The following is a 24,833-nucleotide window of genomic DNA, read 5'->3' as shown; positions in this document are numbered from 1 at the left end:
GTTATGAAGTCATTGTAAAAGCCCAGCAGTTGATATTTAGTGTTTCTCTTGGTTTATGTACTATCACCATCCATACTGCTCTTAATTCATCCCGTTGACTGCTTTGCATAGCACCAGTTCCCACCATATACTATCAGTATTGGAATATACTGCCACAGCTGTCCATGTGGGAGGCTGCCCATTAGCAGATTCAACAGACTTGGAAAGCTACTCCTGCCTTCAATAGTGGGCATCTCAACAGCTATTTAAGGGGTGGCAACTTTAGCTGTTGAATCTTCTATATAAGACACTGGTCTGAGAATCTCATGTGTTTCTGCATTCAGAGGGCTGGTGTTGAAAATACTGCACTGTAGCAGGTAGGCTTTCTATTTGGTCAATGTGCTCAGTTGGACACTACCAGAGCATGGCTCAGAAACTCAATTATTCATCCCTGAATAAGAATAGCCATTTTCAAGGTAACTGGGCATCTTTGTATCAGTCCCTCCACTTGCAATATGGCATTGTATGCAGCATACATTTGCTTTTCCAGGGGACTGTATCTAAGTTCTGCCACTTTCCATAATTTTGACCAATAGCCAAGAGGTATTCATTTAGAATGCTGTTTCTCCCAAAGCCAATATCAGTGCTGGCTACATCCAACTCACAGAGTAGGTCTGGATCTATGCCCTCCAGTGTTTGTGTCTGTGCTATTTCCCTTTTTATCTTTTCAAAGCAGCCTGTTGGGAGGTATCCCATTCCCAGGGATGACCTTTCCCACTCAAAACACAAAGGTTTAAACATTTGAGCTAAATAAGGAACACAATGTTTTCAATATCTCAACAACCACAAGAAAGCAATTTGCTGTTTAGGTGTTTATGGGGAAACATTGCACCTTATCAATTACAGCAGAAGGTATAGTTTTTTGTTCTACCCAGCCATACAACACCCAAGAATTTTCAAAGCAGACAAGCCCTTGCAGCTTGTTGCAATTGACCTCCTATCCCAGACTCTCAAAGTGAGATAGCAATGAGCCTGAGGTTTCTTTTAATTTTGAAACAGAGTTACGGGTTAACATGACATCATCAATATAATAAAATAGAGTTACACTTGTGGGACTTTTCCATTTAGCCAAATCCTTTGCATTGAGACCATGGCAAATGGTTGGACTGTGTACTTAGCCTTGAGTAGTGCAATAAAAGTCCATTGTTGGCCTCCCCAAGTAAAAGTAAATGCAGGTGGCCTTGATTGTCCTAGGGATTTACTAAAGAAAGCATTAACAAGATCTAATACAAATGATATTGATACAGAATACTAATTTCTTATAATAAACCAGCCATGTTTGGGGCTGCTGCATACAACAGAGGTGCTATTTTGTTTAACTCCTGTAAATCTACTGTCATATACCACATTCAATCAGGCTTTCATTTTGGCCATACAGGATTACTGAAACAGCTATGAGTGGGTATTATTCTCTCCATCTACTCCAACTCCTTTATAGTGGTTAAGATTTCTTGATGCCCTCCCAGATATTTATTTTGTAACCATGACCCTTCAAAGCAGGGGTATTTTTATAGAGGACCATTTTGCCTTGCCCTTTAAGACCACTTTGATCATTCTACTTTGGAGGTAGAATTCCCCTACAGTGGCATTCTGTAGATCAATTTCTAAAATCTATTCCAATATAGAGGAAATATATACCATATACACTTGAGTGGGGGGCAATCTCCCAATCTTTAAAGTTAGATTGTGCAACTTTGCCTGATTCATTTTCCTCCCAAAACTGTCTATGGCCAGTACTGGCGCACAGAATGAGCCCAGATTCCCAATGATTAAGGTGCATTTGGCTCCCATATCTACCAGTGTTAACATTAGCTGTTGGTTATTAGCGAACCAGTTGATGTTTGGCAGTATGAAAGCCATTGTCCCATCTGGATTAGGTTGTTGTCACTACAGAGACCCTGCAGCTGCTGGCCCCTCTTTTCTGGGTTGAATCACATTGGGTATTGCTTTTGGTTCTGTTTAAAAAGACCAATAGCATGTTGGTGGTGGTTTTCGAATTTCTGGCACCTTTCCCCAACCCTTGCTTTCTTCAAACCCCACATTTGTTTAATTCAATTTAGCCTTTAACTAACAAGATTTTAGCATGTAAAAAAATGTTTATTGTTTCAGCTAACTCCTTGTGCTTTAATTATTTTCCTCCCACAAAGCAAAGGATCTCAGCATCTCATGCACAGGTTTATATTAAGTTAAACATCTTCCCTGCAAAACTTGATTAAAAACCCCTCTTTCCATTGTTATGTAAAAAATGGTTGCAATGTGACTTTGAAAGAAGAATTATAAAAGGAGAATAGGGCATCATCAAAAAATTGTTAAATGTATGGTAAGTATATGTGATGGTTTGGAGCTATGTACCCTCCCCCCAAGCAAACAAACAAACATGTTCTTAATCTTTATCCATTCCTGTGAATGTGAACTCTTATTGGACATTTTAATGAGGTGTGGCAGAGCTGAATCTGGGTACATCTTAATCCTGTTACTATTATAGGGAAGGCCACACAGAGAGAGAAAGCCACAGAAGAAGCAGTCAGAATATGATTGTTCGTGGAACCAGGAAGAGAAAAGAGAGAATAGGGGAGCCTGCCATGTGCATTGTCATGTGACATAAAAGTCAAGGTCAAAGGATCACCAGCAGTCAGCCCCCAAAACCCATAGTCTTGTGGGAGAAAGCATCACTTTGATGATCCCTGGATTTGGTTATCTCCTAGCCTCAAAATTGTGAACCAATAATTCCCTTTGTTTAAACCAACCCATTGAATGGTATTTGCTTTGGCAGCCAGAAGAACTGAAACAGTGCAATATTAACTGATAAGTAAATATTCTTAACAATTACAAAAAATTTTTTTTTAAGTGTAAAAATGAAGAGACTGTTGTCAATTTGTTGCCTCACAAATACATCATTTTAATATTTCTTTTAGTCATTAAGAGTAATAGTATTCATCAGGCCTGTATGTTGATTTATCATTTGAGGTGCAATGAGCAATTGGTTTAAAGTTTTTTTTTTTTAATGTGTAGCAGTTAAGGTCTCACAGGATATATTTTAAGAAGTGATATTAATTGGGCGAGTGGTATGAACTTTTAAAATTTTCTGGATAAATTACTCCCCAGACAGGGGATAATACCTACCTACCCTAAATGCAAGGTACATTTCATTCCTTTCATTGTATGGATTTTAATACCTTTGATTATTCTCTCAACTGTTGATGGACACTTGGTTTGTTTCCATCTTTTGCCTTTGTAAATAATGCTGTTATGAATTTGGTGTATAGATATCTGTTCAAGTCCCTACCTTCAATCCTTTTGGGTACATACCAAGAAGTGGGATTTCTAGGTCCTATGGTAATTCTGTTTTTAGCTTTTTGAGGGACCAACAAACTCATTTCTAGTGGGTTTTGTTTGATTGCCCTGATGCCAATGATATTGAGCACATTTTCATGTGCTTATTGGCTATTTGCACATCTTCTTTGGAGAAATGTCTTTTTAAGTCTTTTGTTTATTTTTAAATTAGGTTATTTGTCTTTTTGTTGTTAAGTTGTAGTTTCTTTATATATTTTGGATGTTAAATATTAATTGGATATATGATGCAGCAGAGTATTTTTCCACTTTCTTAAGAATGCCTTTGACATACAAAGCTTTCAATTTTGCTGAATTCCATTTTATCAATTTTATTGTTGTTACTTGTGTTTTTGGTTTCCACTTACATTTTAATGCAAGCATAATGTGGTTTGTGACATGTGTGTATGTGGAGTGTATGTATGTTTGTGTTTATGCTGGTACAGAAATACTGTTCCTGCTCTCTTAAGTAAACTGCTTTTTTCTCAGAATTCCAAAATGTTAAAGAGAAACATGCAATCCATGTGAATATTACAGTTTAAAGCTGTGCTAGTAGCTAGATTACAGCTTATTAGACTTTACTGAAATGCATTAGTTCCATAATGTGCTATACATATTTATCTGACTTCATGCCCCAAATATTCATTCTGGCTATTTTTTTTCCTTTGTGAAACTTAAAAATGTGGCTTTACTTTCGTCCTGCAATATTATTTCTTTTATGGCTTACCTCTATTTGTTTTCATTCCAAAAAAGGGTTGAGTATGTCATCCCATGTGGAGACCTCATATAGAGAATAAGTTCTACGCGTAGCAGCCTGCAATGACCAGGTCAGCAGTCAATCCTGATGTTGTGACACCTTCCTTTTTTTTTTCTGTTGTATGAGGTGCACCTGTGGGGCTCCTCATCCTCCTCCGTCTCCCCTTCCTCTGCCAAGGAGGAATCTATACGGCCCCACACTTTGGGGTCCCATCCCAAAGGAGCTAATATCCTCCAGACCTGAGGCAACTTGTGGCCTCTGACTCGGGCATGTCTGCACACCAGAGTCTCTAACTGATCGTCCACTCTGTGCAAGCAGTCAGGCAGACAGTTCTTTATTTTTGCGTGGGCAAGATACATGTCTCTTTCTAGTTTGAATTCCTCCTCTAGATGGTGGGTTATTATTTAAACACCAGTTTTACCTTTGTGGCCACATATAAGACTCCTAAAAGGGGCCAGGCTATGGCCACCACTACTTGGCTTTTTTTTTTTTCTTTTTGCTAAAATTCAGTTGTCCTGCTATCGATTGCAAAACAGTTGATAGCCCCATGATAGTTTTCAGGGTGTCCCCATACTCTCATGATGGCCCCCATTCATCCAGGAGGGCAGCCACCCCTCCCCAGGTGGATGATATAGACCAGTTTGGGGTTTTCTCCATGGATACTCCCTTCCTAGAATTCATGTCCACTATGGCCTGCTGTTCTTTTTCTCCTGGCTGCCTAAAATAGTCAAAGGTTAAATTGAGTTAAACAAGTATGAGGATTGACGAAAGCAAAGGTTGGGCAGAGGTGCCAGAATTTCTAAAATCATCACCAACAGGTTGCTGGCCTTTCTGAATAGAACCAAAAGCAATGTCCCAATGATCCAACCCAGAAGAGAGGGACCAGCAGCTGCAGGGCCCCAGCAGTGACAACACTCCAATCCAGATAGAAAAGTGGCAGGACAACAGGCTTTTTGTGACCAGACCACTTGGGAAGATACCTGGGCCACCAGTAGAGTGGATTAGCAGAAAATAAAATCCCAAAGAGGAAACATGGGGGCATGTTCTGGCTCTAAAACAAATGGGAGAGAGGAAAAAATGGGTAGGAAACCAATCCGAAGCTCACCTGTTGTAATGGGCTCAGTAATTAAGGGATAAATGGATGGTGTGGACCAAAGATGCCCTGTGCTCAGCCTTGTCCTTCTATACAAGGAATCTACAGAAAAAAAGGAAAACTAAAATAGATTTACTACTAAGGAGTTTCAACTCATTTCAGGATAACAAGAGCTAGTGTTATTTCCCAATTACTGTTTTTATCACTTTTGCTGAGGCTGTAAGAACATCTCAGGAAGATTTTAAATGTTTCTGTTTATTTTCAGCCCTTAGACACATACCTCTCTCCTCCTCCGGATTAGTTCTTTTGCTAGTTTGCAGCATACAGAGATCAGCAAGTCTTCAATCATCATGCCAGAGGCAAGTCTTTTCTTGGCAGGCATTCAAAAACTCAAGAAACTTTCTTGCAGCACCCACTAACATGGCTTGGAATGGAACAGAACAACCTTCCAAGTCTCCCTTAGGCAGTAGGGAAATGCCTCACATTTCCCATAAGATAAAGTACTCCCTGATTTCTTCTTTATCAGGAAGAATCTTCAGCAATCTTCTACTTAGTGAAATAAACAACGCTGGAAGTTGGGTTTTTATATATTCCTTTATTACAGGCAAGGAACCTACACTTCAGAAAGAATAAAAACCAATCCAGCATCATTTATGTACTTGTGGTACAACTGATTTGTGCCCTTACCTTTCTATTTCCAAAGCTTTTGTGCGATTTCTTTCCCACTATGTTGTGACAGAGTATGCCAAAACACTCTTTTCACATATAACTGGGATTCTGATGGAATTAATCACCTTTGTAATAACTAGATGAGCACATGTTGGAAGCTGAGTTTGGAAGATTACTATTTCCAGTGATTCTAATAGAATAATGTCAGTAATACAAAGAATTAAAAACATAACTCCTTAGCCATCATTTCCCAAAGGGAGTTTCTCTGATGCCCTTATTGGTCCATATTTTTGCTTGTTACACAAAGGCTCATATTTCACTTTGTTTTTAATGAATATGTTTGCAGTTCAGCAGGTATTGGACAGCAGCTTTTACATCTTTATTCCTCAAACTATAAATTATAGGATTCAACATGGGTGTCACTACCCCATAAAACAGGGAAATGAGCTTATCTGAAGCTTGAAACTTGTCTTCCCCATGTAAGTCTTGGGACTTGGGTTTTGCATACATAAAGAAAATGGTACCATAAAATATGATCACCACAGTCAGATGAGAAGAGCAGGTGGAAAAGGCCTTGTGTCTCCCCGTGGCTGATTTCATTCTCAAGATGGTGTAGAGGATGAGCATGTAGGAGAAAAAAATGACCAGCAGTGGAAGAACCAGGAAGACCATATTGGATATCACCATAGTGATAATATTGAGGGATATATCAGCACAAGCTAACTTGAGGACAGCTAAGATTTCACATGTGAAATGATTGATAACATTATTCCCACAGAAAGGCAACTGCATAGCAAGAACTGTTTGCACAATTGAGTTGATTCCACCAGACAACCATGACGTGGAAGCCATCAGTACATACACCATCCTACTCATGATGATGGGGTACCTCAGAGGGTTGCAGATGGCCACATAGCGGTCAAAAGCCATCATGCCAAGAAGGAAACACTCTGTTGACCCCATGGCAAATCCGAGGAACATCTGCACTGCACATCCAGAGAAGGAAATGTTTCTTTTCTTTGAGATTAAGCTCACCAGTGTCGAGGGAACAGAGGAGGATGTATAGCAGATATCCAGGAAAGAGAGGTTTCCCAGGAAGAAGTACATGGGGGTGTGAAGACGAGCATCAAAGATGCTTGCTATGATGAGAACACTGTTGCCAGTAAGAATCACTAGATACATCACTAAAATTAGAAAGAAGTAAATAATCTCGACTTTTGGGTATCCAGAAAGACCAAGAAGAACAAATTCTGATACAAACGTCTGGTTATACTTATCCGAGCTATCCACTTTCATAATTTCAAAGAAAACCTCACAAAAATATATTCACTGCCAAGAAAAAAATGTTAAAAGTTACATGAGCAATCATTATTTTAGAATGGAGTAGAAGGAGTTTGTTTGAAGATCTTACATATTGGTTTCTTTAACCATTGTAAGATAAAAATTGGGAATATTAGAATTACCTATCCCCATACCCAATGTATAAAGATCTACCTATGATCAGATAAAGACCTAGAATAAACTGTCCTACTTGAAGAACATTCATTGAGGTCTCTAAAATCCCTGGAATCCTCTAGATGACAGCCTGACTTCTTCCTATCATCAGATCAGGAAACAAGCAGTGGTGTCAGCAAAAGACAAATCAATAGGGAACAGAATTTAGATTCAGGTTTAAAAGGGATGACCAAACTTTCAGCAGCTTGGATTTTTGTGCATATTTCTTTCTATGCCTCACTGCATACTATATTCCAGTCAGTTTCATTGTGTGTCATAGACTTTAATCTTAATTAATTGAATAACAAGCACCATAATTTAACATCTAATCAAAGGCAAAGTAAGTTGTTGATCACCTATTGAAGTCCACTCAATATCTGGTTTAATTGTTCTTATGACAAGACTACTTGATGGGCCATTCTGCATGATATGATGGAGAATCTTTGTAGAACATTATGTGGTCTCTTTGCTTGCTTTATTTTGTATCTTGAGAGACTGTCTTGATAATTTACTTGTTTGAGCCAATCTGGGAAAAGAGTAACAGGCTTAAGTACTTTATAAATATATGCATGCATTTGTATATACCACTTTGTTTTACAAAATATAATCACTCCCTATATTTGTTTTCAAATATAAAAACAGATTTTGATCAACATTGTCCATATAATAAATAATAAAGCAAAATTTGAAGTTCAGACCTTTGAAACCAGATCTAGTTTGTTGCTTCACTAATTTTCATATGCATGTAAATTTGCTGGTGTTCTTGCTAAATTACAGTTTCTGATTAATTGTTCAGGACAGAAACAGAAATTCTTTAATTCTAATAAGCTCCTTGGTGATGCTCATGAAACTAGTTTAAAAATCATACAGATTATCAATACTTTAATCTACCCTGAGTCAGCAGATTATCCAGATTTTTGAGCCAGAGCGATTGTCTTCTGTGTTACCATAAAGATGGGCTTAACCACCTGGAAGATAGCAATAACTTACTTCTGTTGTGTTTTACAGAGAACTACAGTCTTACCATGTTGTTCAATACCCTTTAGATTGAAATATTATTGAAAGACACATTTTTAAAATTTAGAGTAAATTTATGCCCCTTACTAGAATTTAGGATATTCCTGACAACCTATTTGAGCCCAGTCATGTTCCAAGCACAGTGAAGAAAAACCAAAAACTAATTTAAGGTGCCTGCCACTGCCAAGTTCACTCTTCAGATTGGGATATAGGAGAACATATGAAAATATAATATGAATATAATTACCTCGTGTAACTTGGGTGAAAAGTTTCCCTAAAGGAAGAAATTTATGAGAAGCAAATCTGTCAAGGCAAATTCAGGCCAGGTATGCAAACTTGGTAAGGATTAGACAAGTTTGGAAGAGAAGAGAGAAAGAGGAATATACTGAAAGGGAGAAGTTGGGCCCAAGTTTAGGAATAAGCAGATGGCACTACCCCCATTAGGACAAGGGAGTTTCAGTGGTGTCATTGTGGCAAGCACATCTGAGAAGGATATTGTGGCTGAAGTACACAAATGCTCAAAATTCTGACAGAAGATTGGACACCTCTTTTGATGGAGAAGGGGTCCATTAGCAGGAAGCACTTGTGACTAGCTCCCCTACAACTTGATGCTATACAATAGTACTCTATGAGGTTTTTAAGCAGACAGATGACACAAGGATTAAAATATTTAACTTAACACGTAGTCAGTGTTTTCCAACTGGATGTGAAGATTGGTCTTTTTATAATCATGACCTATGTGAAAACACTTTAGTTTATTTAGCCAACTTTTATAGTAGGTTACTGAGTATCCCATTTTGTCCTTGACATTAGTTCACTTGGCTCATGTTACACAACTAATAATGGGTAGAGGCAAGACCCAAAGCCCACGATCTTTTCACTACGACCCTTCCAGAAGTTTCAAATAGTGACAAATATATTTGCCTTACTTTTCTCACAGGCATGTTGCGATGACACGATAAGCTAGCATTTTGACTCAGCAGGCATTGTACTATTGCTATTACTATTACTACGATTACTCCTCCTCCTACTACTAAAGGGTGCCTGTATTATGGTAATTATAATACATTGGTAGCTGTATTGACTCAGGTTATTCATATTACAAATTCAGATTTAATAATACCTCTGATTACTGATTAAAAAGTACAGCTTCATGATACTGAAGACTTACCTTTATACTGATAAGTTATTTCCACCTCTTGGAAAAGCAGGTTACTTTTTCCTTAATATTTGTGCCAGTGTTTTCAATTAAGATCAGATTCAACAAATGATGTTAGGTTCCGTACATGTGGAAGAGTAAATATTTGTTATGCTACAATGATTGTAATTGTTCCCCAACTCCCAAAGCAATTTAAAGTTGGAATGAGAGATGTAGTAGAATGAAGAAAGTTCTTGTATTTCCCACAAACCCAATTAAAAGTGGCATTCGGAATAAATTGTGGGCAAACAAAAGTTCAAAATAAGAAATGAAATTTAGAAACTTTTGGAAATATAGGACAAATGTTCACCAAAAAAAAATTTTTAAATGTGAGAGCTTTTAAATTCAAAATATTTTACTAAATCTAAGTTTATTAAAAGTTAATGTTTAGTAACTCAAATGATAGCTACCAAGTCATATGCTAGAATGAAAAAGGATCTAGATAGGATGAAAAATAAAACAGACTTTTAAATTCAAAATATATTTACTAAATCTAAGTTTATTAAAAGTTAATGTTTAGTAACTCAAATGATAGCTACCAAGTCATATGCCAGATTGAAAAAGGATCTAGATAGGATGAAAAATAAAACAGACTTTTGCTGAGATAAATGTACAATTGTTCATTTATTTATTTGTTTGCTTTACCGGCACTATTTTTGAGCACGTAAGTTCATACAAGATACCATCCTTATACCTTTATTTTTTTGGGGGGGGGGGTGGTATCCGTGGCCTGGGAATCGAACCCAGGTCTCTTGCATGGAAGGCGAGCATTCTACCACTGCATCCTTACACCTTTTATTTTTTTTAAGGAAAAGAAATATATATAAGCATTAAAATAAAATAAATCCATAAGGCAAAAGTAAATCTGTATGATCATACACAAAAGGAAAAAATCAGAACAGATATTTTGGGTCATGATTTCAGATTGGCATATGGCATGTTAATGAATTAAAATGTATTAGGAAAATCTAGCATGAGCCAGGCTGCCAGTGGTAGCCATGGTCTGCAGAACTGGTGCAGCTGTGTGGACTCTTCACGGTCTACAAGCCCCCAGGTCTAAAATGGAGGCACCTGCGGGACACCGTGGAGCTACAGCTTCTGAAGGGTCTCAATGCAGGGAAGCCTCCTGCTCTTGAACAGTGTGTTTGCTTTCTTCTGGGCCCGGTGGAAGGCAGCGAGGAGAAGGAGTTGACCCTCACTGCCACCAGTGTGTCCATCCTGGCCAACCATCCCCTCATGCATGGGGACACCTTCTGGCTTCTGGGGTGCTTGGCTTATGCAGTAAGTGGCCTCCTGGGCAGAGCCACAGATGACTTCTGTGAGGACAGGCAGCTGGTGCAGAAAATAACATATGACCACATGACCAGGGAGAAGCTGGAATGAATCCTAGCAGAGATACAAGACTTCCATCAGAAGACCCTGGTGATGTACTCTAACCTCAACCTGAAGACCCAGGGGACTCATGAAATAGCTGTGAGAGGCTATGAATAAGTCCCATGAGCAAGTCCCCAGTGCTGATAACTGGCATTGGATGCCTCCCTTTACACCTCCAGAATTCCTCTTAGGGGTTCAGTGAGATGCAGAAGCAGCTGAGGAAGCTAGTACATGAAATTGGCCTAGCGCTTAAGACCACTGCTGTCTCTACTCAAATAGGTCCTCCTGAGGACCCAGTGGGACCTACACAGCATCTAGTATGCTATCCAAGCTTCAGCCCCCACGGTAGCTCAGAGCTGGAGAAGAACTTAAGGCTGTTGTTGGGTAACCAGAAGCTCCCAGGTCTAAGCCAATCCTGGAACTCTGCAGGACCAAGCTCTGCCTTGGGGCTGGAGAGCAGTGCAGGCATTGAAAGGCTGGGCAACTGGTGAGGCAGTGGGTGACAGAAGAATAAGAACTATTTATGAACTAGAACTTATGACTATACAAAGTAAATAAGTGTTGCTTCTTATTGAAATGGAGCTCGAAGGATATTAAGGAATGATGAGAAAAAAAGAAAGGAAGAAAGAAAGAAAGAAAGAAAGACACAGACGGGCTCAGGGAGTCTGAAGCTTGAGTTTACTTCAGACAGACTTCAGACAACTTTATTCTTATCCAGAGCCTACTTAAATACTGCAGGGTGACAAAAAGCATGCATGCATTTTTTGAAAGAACAGAGAGCTTATTTTTCAGTGCTCTCTTCCTTCATACTTAACATAACCATTTGGGGTAAACATTCTCTTCCTCCCAGACTGCTCTACATAACAATCTCCACAGTTTACTGCCACCATCCTGAGGCCAGCTGCTCCCAACAAATTCTGCAGGTCTTGTTTTAACCCTTGGCTCCTACAAATAAGAGTAGGAGGAACTTTTCTACATATGCCATAAAACTCTGAAGCTGCAAGAGAAAAGATTGACAGACTTGACTCAAATGAAAACGAAAAACCTCTCTGTGGACAAAAACACTGTAAATAAGTGACAGACTGGGAAAAAATTATGATATGTTTAAGAATGAATATCCATAATATGTAAAGAGCTCTTACAGAGCAATAAGAGAAAGATGACAAAAAAACTGGTGAATGCTATGAGTTGCGTGTGTACCCATAGAAATCCAAGTGCCCATTAAACTGGAATTGATACACAAAAAAGAAAAAGAAAAGTATTAGGGAAGTCTACTAGATTCTGACTGTAGTATTCAAATAGATGTCATGTTTCAAAGGAAGATATTTGAATTCTGAGAAATAACACTTTGCTAAAGAAAACAGAAGCAGTATTTGTGTATTGATACACACACACACACGTACACACCCTAAAAAATACTATGTTTGCATCAAAATGCAAATGGAAATATCTCAGGACTGTTTTTAAATTCTAAAATCATAGAAGTTTACAGCTGCAAAACTATAAATACCTTAAAGTAAAACTTCCCTTTTTAAAAAGGAGTAAGTTGAAGCATCAAGTGAAATAAGACTTCAAAGTCTCATAGTAATATTGAATAATTGACAATTGCAAATGTCCACTAACTTGAAGGACAATACAGGTACTCTTGGTGATAACTTTGCAACTTGTCAGTAAATAAAAAATCATTCCAAAATAACAAGTTCATTTAAAAGAACACAAATCATACAATATTTCTGGAGGGATTTATATTTTATAATTTTTATATCTTAATATTATAGAACTTTAGAACTAAAAAGTCTATAGAAATCAACTCAAATTCTACTTTCTATATACTGAGGCATAAGTAATGAAATAATGTCCCAAAGTCCCAAAGTCACTTAAAATTTTAATGAGTAATGACTACAATGTCTAATATTGAAGATGGCAAATAAATTCCTTGAAAATATTTAAAAATGGCTTATATTTGGGAACCAGCTTTCATACATTGTATTTCAAATTTTTACAATTATTTTTCAGTTCCCTACACATTAATTTGTTCAAAACATTTTTACTGAGCACGCAATGTGCCAGGCCCTGATCTGGGATCTGGCTTTGCAATATCCCTTTAAGCATTTTGCAAGGAACTGAGTGCTAGAAAACAAAGGTGCTTTAAATACACGTAAAAATACTGTCCAACTTATGTACATGATCAAACAATTAATACCTCTTACAAAACTTTCGAGACAGCAATGTTTTCCCAAATGAATATTATTTACAGAAAACATTAAGAGACTCATATTACTTTAGAGGAATAGATTTGCATCGACATTTTGAAATGAAAAATGACATTTGAAATATAACCCTAGTCAACTCAATCAATACATTATAAAATTGAAATAAAAGTGTCTTGTTTTACTATATTTTCCCTTTTTCTTTCTAAAGCAGACAATTCAGTGCTTTTCTACAAATATCTGTGATATTTTATTGATTTATTTTTGTGAAGTTCAAAGGAGATCACTTCAATGAAACAGTACTTTTATCTTCATTTTCTTATGCTTTTCTTCTTTAATAGTAACAATGAATAGCATTTAGAGTTCATAAAATATGTTCATCCCCATCAGCACGTAAAAGCAACATTTCTAAGTAGCTGTTATCTGCAACAGAATATGCCTGTTACAATCGGTCTTCAGGAGATCTGAATATAGCGCGTAAGTAGCCCTGCAGAGTAATGACTACAAGATAATTTGATGAATACTGAAAAATGATATCCACATACTCTGACATCCTGTTTCTATAGCAATTTCCCCACACTTCAATGACCTAGTAATTTTAAAAGGCCACAATCAAATTCATTAGAGTTCAATACTGTATGTCACATTAACATAATGTTTAAGAGCAAACCTTAAGATCCACAATATTAATATGGCATGTCTCCAATTCATCTCCTGATTCATTCCTTAAAGTATTGCCAGTTTCCAATTATTTTCTCTATAATGTGACATTGTCTCAATCAAAGTAGTGGAATATTTCTTTTCTCATTTTAAGTTGTCTGTTTCTGTTTCCTTTCTTAGTCAAAGATGGAATTGGAGTGAAGGATAAGAAACTATGTGACTACTGCTCTAATTTGAAGTAAATCATCTAAGCCATGTATATTTCTAATAGTGTATTTAAATTGAATTATTTTTAATAATAAAAAGCAATGTTATCCTTTTCACATCACCAACTCAAACACTAGCAGCACAAATTTTTAAAGAAAAGAGTTGTAGAACGAAACATAAAAGAACACCAAGTGGGGAATAATACAAAAAAATAAAGAGGGTAAAAGGAGTACCCAAGAATGTTTTAAAAAGAAGGTTCAAGTGATTTTAAGACAGAGAAGCTCTACAAACTGGGAGTCCACATTCACAATCTGATGTTATTTCTATCCTCCACTAATAAAATAATTATCAAGAATGGGAAGCGTATTAGTCAGGGTTTGTGAGAGAAATAGAAGTTATATTCAGGTTTAATATAAGTATTGGCTCTTGTAACCATGGGGATTGGCAAGTTTGAAACCTGTAGGGCAGGCAGCAACCTGGAAACTTTGATGTAATGAAATTATATTCCCTTTGAGGAGCTAGCCAGCCAAAGAAAAGTCAGAAATTCATCTCTGACTTCTAAAATCTTCAATTCTTTAAGAACTCCAGCAGAGTGAATGAGGAGATTCCCTTCATTGCTGAGGACAATCTCCTTTGTTGATTATAGGTGCAATCAGCCATATATGCCATCAACTGACTAATGATGTAAATCCATCTATGAAATTCCCTTCAGTAGCAATCGGGTCAGTGCTTGGTTGACAAAACAAGTGGACAGCATAGCGTAGACAAGTTGACACATGAAATTAACTATTACAGGAATGAAAATGAAATTGCACTCCAACCCAATCCATTGTATAGCATCCTATTAGAAATATGCATTTTGTTCTACTGTTCTATTACTGTAATGGAGCTAGTGGGGACTGGTAAAGGAACACAACTTTGGCTGTGTCACAATGAGTTAAAGGAATGTAGTAGCTGGGAGGTTAATCTCATGAAGGAAGACCTGGAAATTGCAACTTGACAGTTGGTCAAGAGAAGTATCAAATGTTCTAGCTTATGATTTATTATGTACTATCTAGGTCCAAAACTATCCTGGAAGCAGCTTGTACTAGCTTATTACAATGATAATTAGCATGTGGCTTAATTTTACACACTATAGATTTTAGCTATGCATGATCAGTGAGGACCCCTCACTAAACTAGAGCCTTGCTTTTCCTGAACCCAAGGTATCTTGATACATAGCTTGATGTTTCACAGTCATGTTTGATTGAGAAAGGCAAACCACAAGGTAGGACACTTCATCCTTCTCTTGACCAAGTGTCATTTCCAAATTTCCAGATGATCTGAATGGAATGACACTTCCAATCTCATGAGATAAGAGTGAGGATACATAAAAATATCTTGAAGATGGAATGATCAAACTCCACCTTTAGATGTTAAATGCATAGTCTTTCTGAAGTTTCGAAAATGTTGAGAATGCAAGTAACATTTGATTAGCTGTGTGATGATGCTAAAGTACCCTTCATTTGTGCCTTAGACCCCAGGTGATAAAAGGGCTCCAAATTGCTGGGACTTTTTGGTAACCTATTTCTGGAGGAGACAGAATTATGTAAGCAAACATGGATCTCCTAGCTTAGCTCCTCCAAATGGAATGGAATGATAGGAAAAAATATATTAGGATTATTAGCAATAAAGGAAAAAAATAAAGAGTGGAAAATCCTCAGGTCATATAAACCAAGTGAAGGTGTTCAGATGGTTAATCAAAAAGTGAATAAAAATGAGTAGGTAGATAAAAGGTATAGCTACTAAGATGTTAATTAGATTGATATGAGATTGGTTGGTCTGAATGTCCCCACTATTTCCAAATCCAATTTAAAAAATTCTGTCATTCAAGAGTAGTATAGGTGCCTTATAACAGAATATTCCTAATTTCTCTCTCCTACCCCTGGTAACATTGCTGACATATTTTTATTAATTGTAAACTATCATCATCCAATATATTGTTGCTATTTTATCAATGATTTTTTTATTGAGATGTAATCATCCAAAGTGTATAATCAGCTGTTCACAGTATCATCATATCATTTCAAACAATTTCTGAACATTTGTTACTCAGAAAACAATACAGATAAGAATAAAAATAAAAATAAATGTAAAAAAGAATACCTAAAACTTCCCATACCTACATCCCACTTATTGTTTATTTATTTTTTAGTTTCTTTTTTTCTTAACTCATCTGTCCATCCATGGGATAAGGAAGTGTCATTCACAAGGTTTTCACACTCACATGTTCACACCATAAAAGCTTTATAATAATTCAATCATCTTCAAGAATCAAGGCTATTCGATTATAGTTCAATAGTTTCCCTCTAGCTACGCCAATACACAAAAACAAACTGACAAGATATATCTATATACTCATAAGAATAACCTCCAGAAAGACCTCTCAACTCTATTTGAAATCTCTCAGCTGATGAAACTTTATTTTGTTTCATTTCTTTTCCCCTTTTGGTCAAGAAGGCTTTCTCACTCCTGCGATGTTAGGGCCAGTCTCATCACTGGAAGTTAGGTCCCACATGGCGGGTGGGGAGGACAATGAGTTCACCTGTGGAGCTGATTTAGAAAGGCCACATCTGAGCAAAAAAAGAGATTTTCAGGGGGTGACACTTAGGCATAATCATATGTAGGCTTTCTTCTCCTTTGCAGAAATAAGTTTCATAAGGGCATGCCCCTAGGTCAAGGGCCTCATCCCAACAAATTTGCAGTCCCTAATGCTTGCAAGAATATCAGGTCTTCTCCAGGTAGAGAAGTTTAATATTTCCACCTTTTCTTCCAGTCCCTCAAGGGACTTTGCAAATACTTTTTAATCTTCTGCCAAATGAACTCTGGGATGTATTTGGACATCAAATCAATCTGTACAGAGCAAGAAGATCTCACTCCCTATTCCTGGTTCCATGCAATTATGGTATTCAAACAAACTGACAACACAAGTTAAATTAGATAGTGTACTACAGAAAATATAAATTTTCCACCAAATTAACATCCTTTCTTTGGTCTCACACAGAAGTTGAAGTTTTAAAATACCATCAATATCATCCTTTATCTATAGTCTGATTTACCTTCTTCCTACCCAGATCAGCATCACTCATACCTCTAATTGAAGTCTGATTTTTCAGTGTTTTTAAAAGTTGCTGAATGGGGCAATGTAGATTTTCATAGCTACAAAACTCTAGATCTTAGTCACAGGTATCATGCAAATACCCAAAGTGCCATGGAATGGCCAGGTTATACACTAAGAACACAGTATCTCATCATTTAGAAATTACAGTTATAGCTCTGGAATAGATGTGACTGCTGTAAGATTTTATAGTCTAGGAAACTTTACAATCACCTATGCTCTCAAATTTAATTCTCAGAGTTTCCACATTATAGTTAGAACATATTAGTAAGGCATTATAATATTTGTCTTTTCCTTTCTGGTGTATTTCTTGCAGCTTACTGTCCTCAAGGTTCATTTCCACAGTTGCATGCCTCATGACTTACATTCCTTCTTACAGCCACTCAATAGTCCGTTGTATGTATACAACACGGTTTCCTTCCAGTCTTAAGTCGATGTATCATTAGGTCATCTCCATCCATTGCAATTCCCAAACACAGCCACTAAAAACACCAGTGTACAAATATCCACCCCTATCCCTGTTCTCACTTTCCCCAAGTAAACACCTAACCCCACAGCAACCCAACTCCAAGCCTCCTGTGGAACGACCACACTGCCCTCCAGAGGGGCTGCACCACTCTACTGTCCTACCAACAATGAAGAGGTACATCTCTCTCTCCACAATTTCTCTAGGACTTGTAGCTCTCTGTTCACTTTTAAACAGTTCTACCCACACATCATACAATCCAACCTAAGTAAAAAATCAGTGATTCCTGGTATAATCACACAGATATGCCTTCACCACCACAATCTACATGAGGATGTTTCAGTTCCTTCCACAAAGAATCCCATGCCCCTCCCCATATTCCCTGCTTATTGACATTTAGCTTTGGTATAATACCTTTGTTACATTCAATGGAGGCATATTACAAGGTTACTGTTAATTGTATACCCTAGTAAGTATTGATTGTATTTTTTACCATATATTATCCCATTTTCAACACCTTGCAATGTTTATATTCGTTTGCTCTCCTTCAGTCAAAAGCATTTTGATATTTGTACTTTAATCACTACCATTGTGCACTCTACGCTCCACTAAGTTATACCATCTTAGTCTTTATCCTTTACTTTTCCTCCTGGTGTAATACACGCCTCCAATCCTCCCCCAACCATACTCACACTCAGTTTCAGTCAGTGTACTTACAGTATTAGACTAGCATCAGATAGTTTTGTGCTATCCATTACTGGGTCTTTACAATCTCCTACTGAGCATTCTGTATTCCTTCAGCAGCAAATACCCAATCTCTGCCTTCTGATATGTTCTCAACTTTAACTCTCAAAGTTCACTCACTAATGTTAGTTTACATTAGGGAGACTATATAGTATTTGTCCTTTTGTTTCTGGCTAATTTCACTCAGCATAATGTCCTCAGTGTTCATCCATGGTATTACATGCTTCATGCCTTTATTCTGTCATACAGCTGCATAATATTCCATTGCATGTATTTACCTAGGTTTGTTTAGACACTCATACATTGATGGACATTTAGGCTCTTTCCATCTTTTGGCGATTGTGAATAATGCCACCATAAACACTGGTGTGAAAATGTCCATTTTTGTCTTTGCCTTTAATTCCTCTGTATGTACACATAGTTTTGGGATTGCTGGAATTTATGGCAATTCTATACTTAGCTTACTGAGAAACTGCCAAACTCAATACCAGAGTGATTGCACCATTCTATATTCCCACCAACAGAGAATATGTGTGCCTCTTTCTCCATATCCTCTTCAGCACTTGTTTTTGTTTTTTTTCACAATGGCCATTCTAGTGGGTGTAAAATGATATCTATTGTGCTTTTGACTTGCATTTCTTTAATAGCCAGTGAAATTGAAGATCTTTTCATAAGTTTTGAGCCATTTCTGTTCCTCTTTGGAAAAGTGTCTGTCCATGACTTTTGCCCATCTTAAAATTGAGTTGTTTGTCTTTTTGTTGTTGAGTTGTAGGATCTCCTTATATGTTCTGGATATTAAACATTTATCTGATACCTGGTTTCCAAATATTTTCTCCCATTGCAAGGCTACCTTTTTACTTTCCCAATAAAGTCCTTTGATGCACAAAAGTGCTCCATTATAAAGAAATCCCATTTATCTAGTTTTTCTTTCATTACTCACACTTTGGGTGTAAGACCTAGGAAGCCACCTTGTATCAGAAGATTTATATGATAGTTCCCTACAGTTTCTTTTAAGTGTATTATGGTCTTAGATCTAATGCTTAGGTCCTTGATCCATTTTTTTCTTTTTCTTTTTCTTTCTTTTTTTTTTTTTTTTGACATGGGCGGGCTCCAGGAATTGAATCCAGGTCTCTGGCATGGCAGGTGAGAATTTTGCCAGTGAACCACCATTGCAAAAACCAGGTCTTTGATTCATTTTGAGTTAATTCACATGTGAAGCCATCTGATAAGATATAAAATAAAGGTCTTCTTTCATTCTTTTGCATATGGATATCCAGTTTTCCAAGCACCTTTTCTTGAGGAGGCTGTTTTGTCCCAGTTCGGTTGATTTGACTTCCTTTTCAAAGATAAATTGACCACTCAATTCCACTGGCCAGTATACCTATCTTTATGCTAGAACCATGCTTTTTTGACCACTATAGCTTTGTAATACTTTTTAAAGTCAGGTAGCACTAGACCTCCCATTTCATTTTTCTTTCTTAAGGTATTTTTAGCTATTTGGGGCACTCTACTCTTCTGAGTAAATTTAATTATTGGTTTTTCTATTTCTATAAAGTAATTTGTTTGGATTTATTTTGTATTGTATTGAATCATAGATCAGTTCACACAAAATTGGCATCTTAACTGTTTAATCTTTCAAACCCATGAACATGGTATGTCCTTCCATTTATTTAGGTTTTCTTTGATTTCTTTCATCAAAATTTTGTAGTTTTCTGCATATGTCTTTTACATCATTTGTTAAATTTATTCCTAAAATTTTATTGTTTTGGTTGCTATTGTAAATGGAAATGTTTTTCTTGATTTCCTCCTTAGATTTCTCATTGCTGGTATATAGAAACACTACTGATTTTATGTGTTGATCTTGTATCCTGTCACTTTGCTGTACTTATTTATTAGCTCTATAGCTTTACTGTAGATTTTCCAGGATTTTCTACATGCAGGATCATGCCATCTGCAAACAGTGAAAACTTTACTTCTTCCTTTTCTTACTTCCTGGATGGCTTTTGTTCCTTTTCTTGCCTAATTGTTCTAGTGAGAATTTCCAGTTTGGTCATGGTGCATAATTCTTTTCATGTGCTGCTGGATTCATCTGCAAGTATTGTGTTGAGGATTTTTGTCTTTATATACCTGAAAGATTGGTCTGTAATTTTCTTACCTTGTAGTAATTTTGCCTGGCTTTGGTATTAGGGTGATGTTGGTGTCATAGAATGAGTTAGGTAGCTTTCCCTCCTCTTCAATTTTCTTGAGTTTGAGCTGGATTGGTATTAATTCTTTCTTGATTTGATAGAATTCATATGTGAAGCCATCTAGTCCTGGACTTTTCTCTTTCGGGAGTTTTTTGATGACTGATTCAATCTCTTTACTTGCAATGAGTTTGTTGAGTCTTTCTATTTATTCTCAAGTCAGTTTTTATTATTCTTGCTTTTCTGGAAAGTTATTAATTTAATCTAAGTTGTCTAATTTATAAGCATATAGTTGTTCCTGGTGTTCTATCATTGTCTCCTTTATTTCTCCAGGATCAGTAGCAATTTTCATCTTCACATTTCTGATTTTACTTATTTGCATCCTCTCTCTTTGTTTCTTTGTCAGTCTAGTTAAGGGTCCATCTATTTAATGATTTTCTCAAAGAACCAATTTCTGGTTTTATTGATATTCTCTCTTGTTTTCATGTTCCCAATTTCATGTATTTCTGCTCTAATCTTTATTTCTTTCCTTCTGTTTGCTTTGGGGTTAGTTCACTGTTCTTTCTCTAGTTCCTTCAAGTGAGCAGTTAATTTCTTGATTTTTGCTCCTTCTTTTTTCATCTAGGCATTGAGGGTAATAAATTTCCCTCTCAGCATGCCTTTGGTGCATTCCATACATTTTGATACGTTGTGTTCTCATTTTCATTTGCCTCAAGATATTTACTGATTTCTCTTGAATTTCTTTGTTGACCCACTAGTTATTTAACATTTCAGCCTCCATAAATTTGTGAATTTTCCAGGTTTCCACCTGTTATTGATTTCTAACTTCATTGCATTATAATCTAAGAAAGTGCTTTGTATAATTTAGATATTCTCAAATTTATTAAGACCTGCTTTGTGTCCTAACATGTGGTCCATCCTGGAGAATGATCCATGAGCACTTGAGAAAAAAGTGTATCCTGCTGTTGTTGAGTGGAATGTTCTGCAAATGCCTGTTAATTCTAGTTCATTTGTCTTATTATTCAAATTTTTGTTTCCTTATTGGTGTTCTGCTAGATGGTCTATTCATTGATGGAATGTTGTGTTGAAGTCTCCAACTACTCTTGTAGAAGTGTCTACTTCTCCCTTCAGTGTTGTCAGTATTTATCTTATATATTTTGAGGCCCTCCGGCTCAGTGCATAGATATTTATGATTGGTCAGTCTTACTGATGAATTGTCCCTTTTATTAATGCACAGTGTCATTCTTTGTCCCTTTTAATTGTTTTACATTTGAATTCTAATTTATCTGATATTAGTTTAGCTACTCCCACTCTTTCTCATTGGTATTTCCATGAAGTATCTTTTTTCCAGCTTTTCACTTTCAACCTGCTTTTGTTGTTGGGTCTTAAGTGAGTTCCTTGTAGACAGCATATAGATGGATCCTGTGTTTTTTTATCCATTATGCTGATTTATGTCTTTTGCTTGGGGAGTTGAATCCATTAACACTTAATTTATTACCATAAATGCTGGACTTTCTCCAACAATATTTCTTTTAGATATATCTTCCATATATTTTTTTAACCTTATCAGTTAACCTTCCTGCTAATCTTCATTTCTATACTCTTCTCCAAACCTCTCTCTCTCCTGTCTTTTCTTATCTGCTGGTAGTGCTCCCTTTAGTATTTTTTGTAAAGCAGTTCTCTTGTTCATGAACTCGAACAGTGTTTGTTTGTCCATAAATATTTTAAATTCTCCCTCATATTTGAAGACAGTTTTTCTGGATATAGTTTTTTTGTTGGCACTTTTTCTCTTTCAATATCTTAAATATATCATCCCACTGCCTTTTAACCTCCATGGTTTCTGCTGAGAGATCAGCACTTAGTTTTATCAACATTCCCTTGTATGTAATGGATTGCTCTTCTCTTGTTGCTTTCAGAATTCTCCCTTTGCCTTTGACATTTGACAGTATGATTAGCCACATTGTCTTGGTGTAGGTCTGTTTGGATATATTTTGTTTGGGGTATACCTTACTTCTTGGACCTGTAGTTTTATGTCTTTCATAAGAGTTTGAAAATTTTCGCAATTTCTATTATTCCTACCACCCCTTTTTCTTTCTCTTTTCCTTCTGGGACACCCATAACACATATATTCATGAGTTTCATGTTGTCATTCAGTTCCCTGAGACCCTGCTCAATTTTTTTCCATTTTTTTCCCTATCTGTTCTTTTGTGTGTAAAATTTCAGATGTCCTATCTTTTAGTTCACTGATCCTTTCTTCTGTTTCATATCTGCTGTGGTATGTCTCCATTGTGATTTTCATCACTTTTATTGTGTCTTTCATTCCCATAAGTTCTGCATTTGTTTTTTCAAACTTTGGAGTTCTTCTCTATGGATACCCTACATCTTCTTTATATCCTTCATGTCTTTTTCCATATTTTCCTTCAACTAATAAAATTGATTTAGAAGACTATTTTAACATCGTTAATTAGTTGCTTTAATTCCTGGTATCTCAGTTGAGGTGTTAGTTGTTACTTTGGTTCAGCCAAACCTTTGTTCTTCCTAGTATGAGTCAAGATTTTCTTCCTAGTATGAGATGCCTTGAGGCATCTGATTTTCTTGCTTAGTTCATTCTAGAGTTCATTTTATTTCTTTTGCCTAGGGTTTTCCTGTTGATTGGATTTGTTCTCTCTCTGTTTGTTCTCTCATTGGCCAGTTGTCAGAGTTGTTCTTCCCCACATCTCCCCCCAAAACCAGGCACCTACAGTGGCCTGACTCGTGGGTTGGGAGCAGGTACTTGGCACCACATTTATGTTGTTGTTTGTGAGTAAAACAAGTCTGCTGTCTCCCAGTGGTCCTCTTCAAGATCTGGGTTTCTTTTAGTGCACTGCTTTGCTTTGACAGTTGTGTTATCCATGTTTCTTGGCCAAAACCAGGGCATGTTTCCATGCAGGTAATCTAGAACCACTCCAGTTGGCCTGAAATAACTTTCTTGGTAGTCTCTGAAATAGCCTTTCAATTCTCTTGCACTTTTGCTCTGTCTAGCAGAAGGTGTGGTTTGATAACTTAATTATCCTCAGAGCCCTGCTTGCATCTCTCCGGGTCTAGCTGAAATTGTAGGTTTCCTGTTCCCCCTTTTTGCAAGCTAAAATCTGGCTCAATATGCATCTGTGACCCCACTTTATTTGTGGCAGACTACACACCCAGCTATCCCAGTCTTCAGCCTTCTCCCAGGCAGGCAACAGGTCTCTCAGTGCTGTTTCTCACAGGGGTGGCGGTGGTGGGGGAACTTTAGGACCATGGTTAGAAACAGAACTTCTGTCCGTATTTTTTTAGACTGCTGACCTGGCCCTTGAAATGTTCTCTCCTTTCCCCTAGGTCTCTAACATGTGGTCTGTCCCACTGCTGTAAGAGAATACATATTCTGTGTCCCCATTGGAGGGGTCCCTGATACTGTTTCTCTGCCCATTCCAAGCTTTGAGTATGAGTAAAACGGAGGGAAAAGGAGAGAGAAATGTCCTACCTGATATTCTTCTACTTTTTCAATCCAGATTTTGTAAGGTCCCTCTCTAGTCAACATCCTTTTCCAGATTTCTGAATCAGAATTGTTCTTTTTTGACAATAAATCTCTAGAGAGAGATTTTCAGTAGCTGTTTATGTCACCATGTTCATGACATCACCCCAAATATTACTAATTTAAACAAACTGCTCTCTTTTAGATTATTTAGGTGTAAGAAAAAGAAAGGAATTTATTTTATTTTCTTTTATTCTTCCTTTTAATATTCTTTCTTTCTTTATGTAGATGCAAATTGGTGTCCAATATTATTTTCCTTCTCCCCTAATAATTTCTTTCTCATATTATTTACAAAGTAGATCAATTGGTGACAAAGTTCCTCAGTTTTTGTTTGTCTGAGATGGATTTTTGCATCTTATTCACTTTTGAAGTATAAAGTTGCTGGATACAGAATTCTAGGTTGTCATGTTTTTTCCTTTCCAACTTTTTAATTATTTTCTTCTCTTTCTTTGTCTTGACATGATTTCTGAAGAGAATTGCAATGTAATTTTTATTATTTTTCTGTATAAATAAAGGTTTTTTTCTTCCTTCGACTTCTTTCAATTTTTTTTTTTTTGTCTTTGATTTTCTACAGTTTGAGAATGATATGCCTTGTTGTGGATTTTTGGGTTTTCTTTCTGCTCTGTTCTCTGAGCTTCCTGGGTTTGTGGTTTGGTGTCTGACAATAATTTTGGGAAATTATCAA

General features: G+C 36.8%; 2 protein-coding genes and 1 pseudogene across 3 annotated transcripts in view; 2 read left to right on the top strand and 1 right to left on the bottom strand.

The window, feature by feature from the left end:
• LOC143667035 (olfactory receptor 13C9-like) overlaps positions 1–24,833 on the top strand; it is a 713,098-nt gene that overhangs the window by 465,833 nt on the left and 222,432 nt on the right. The window lies entirely within an intron of this gene.
• LOC143659285 (olfactory receptor 13C3-like) lies at positions 6,216–7,160 on the bottom strand. Its single transcript, XM_077132090.1, has one exon. The coding sequence runs from the start codon at positions 7,068–7,070 to the stop codon at positions 6,216–6,218; it is 855 nt and encodes a 284-aa protein (XP_076988205.1). The 5' UTR covers positions 7,071–7,160.
• LOC143655791 (pseudouridylate synthase TRUB2, mitochondrial pseudogene) lies at positions 8,825–11,462 on the top strand (annotated as a pseudogene).

Source organism: Tamandua tetradactyla, chromosome 2 (genome assembly GCF_023851605.1).
Source record: "Tamandua tetradactyla isolate mTamTet1 chromosome 2, mTamTet1.pri, whole genome shotgun sequence".
NCBI lineage: Eukaryota > Metazoa > Chordata > Mammalia > Pilosa > Myrmecophagidae > Tamandua > Tamandua tetradactyla.
This window is presented reverse-complemented; position numbering and strand designations above follow the sequence as displayed.

Excerpts from the sequence above, each read along its gene's own strand:
- LOC143659285 (XM_077132090.1), bottom strand. The coding sequence starts at position 7,070 with ATGTATCTAGTGATTCTTACTGGCAACAGTGTTCTCATCATAGCAAGC.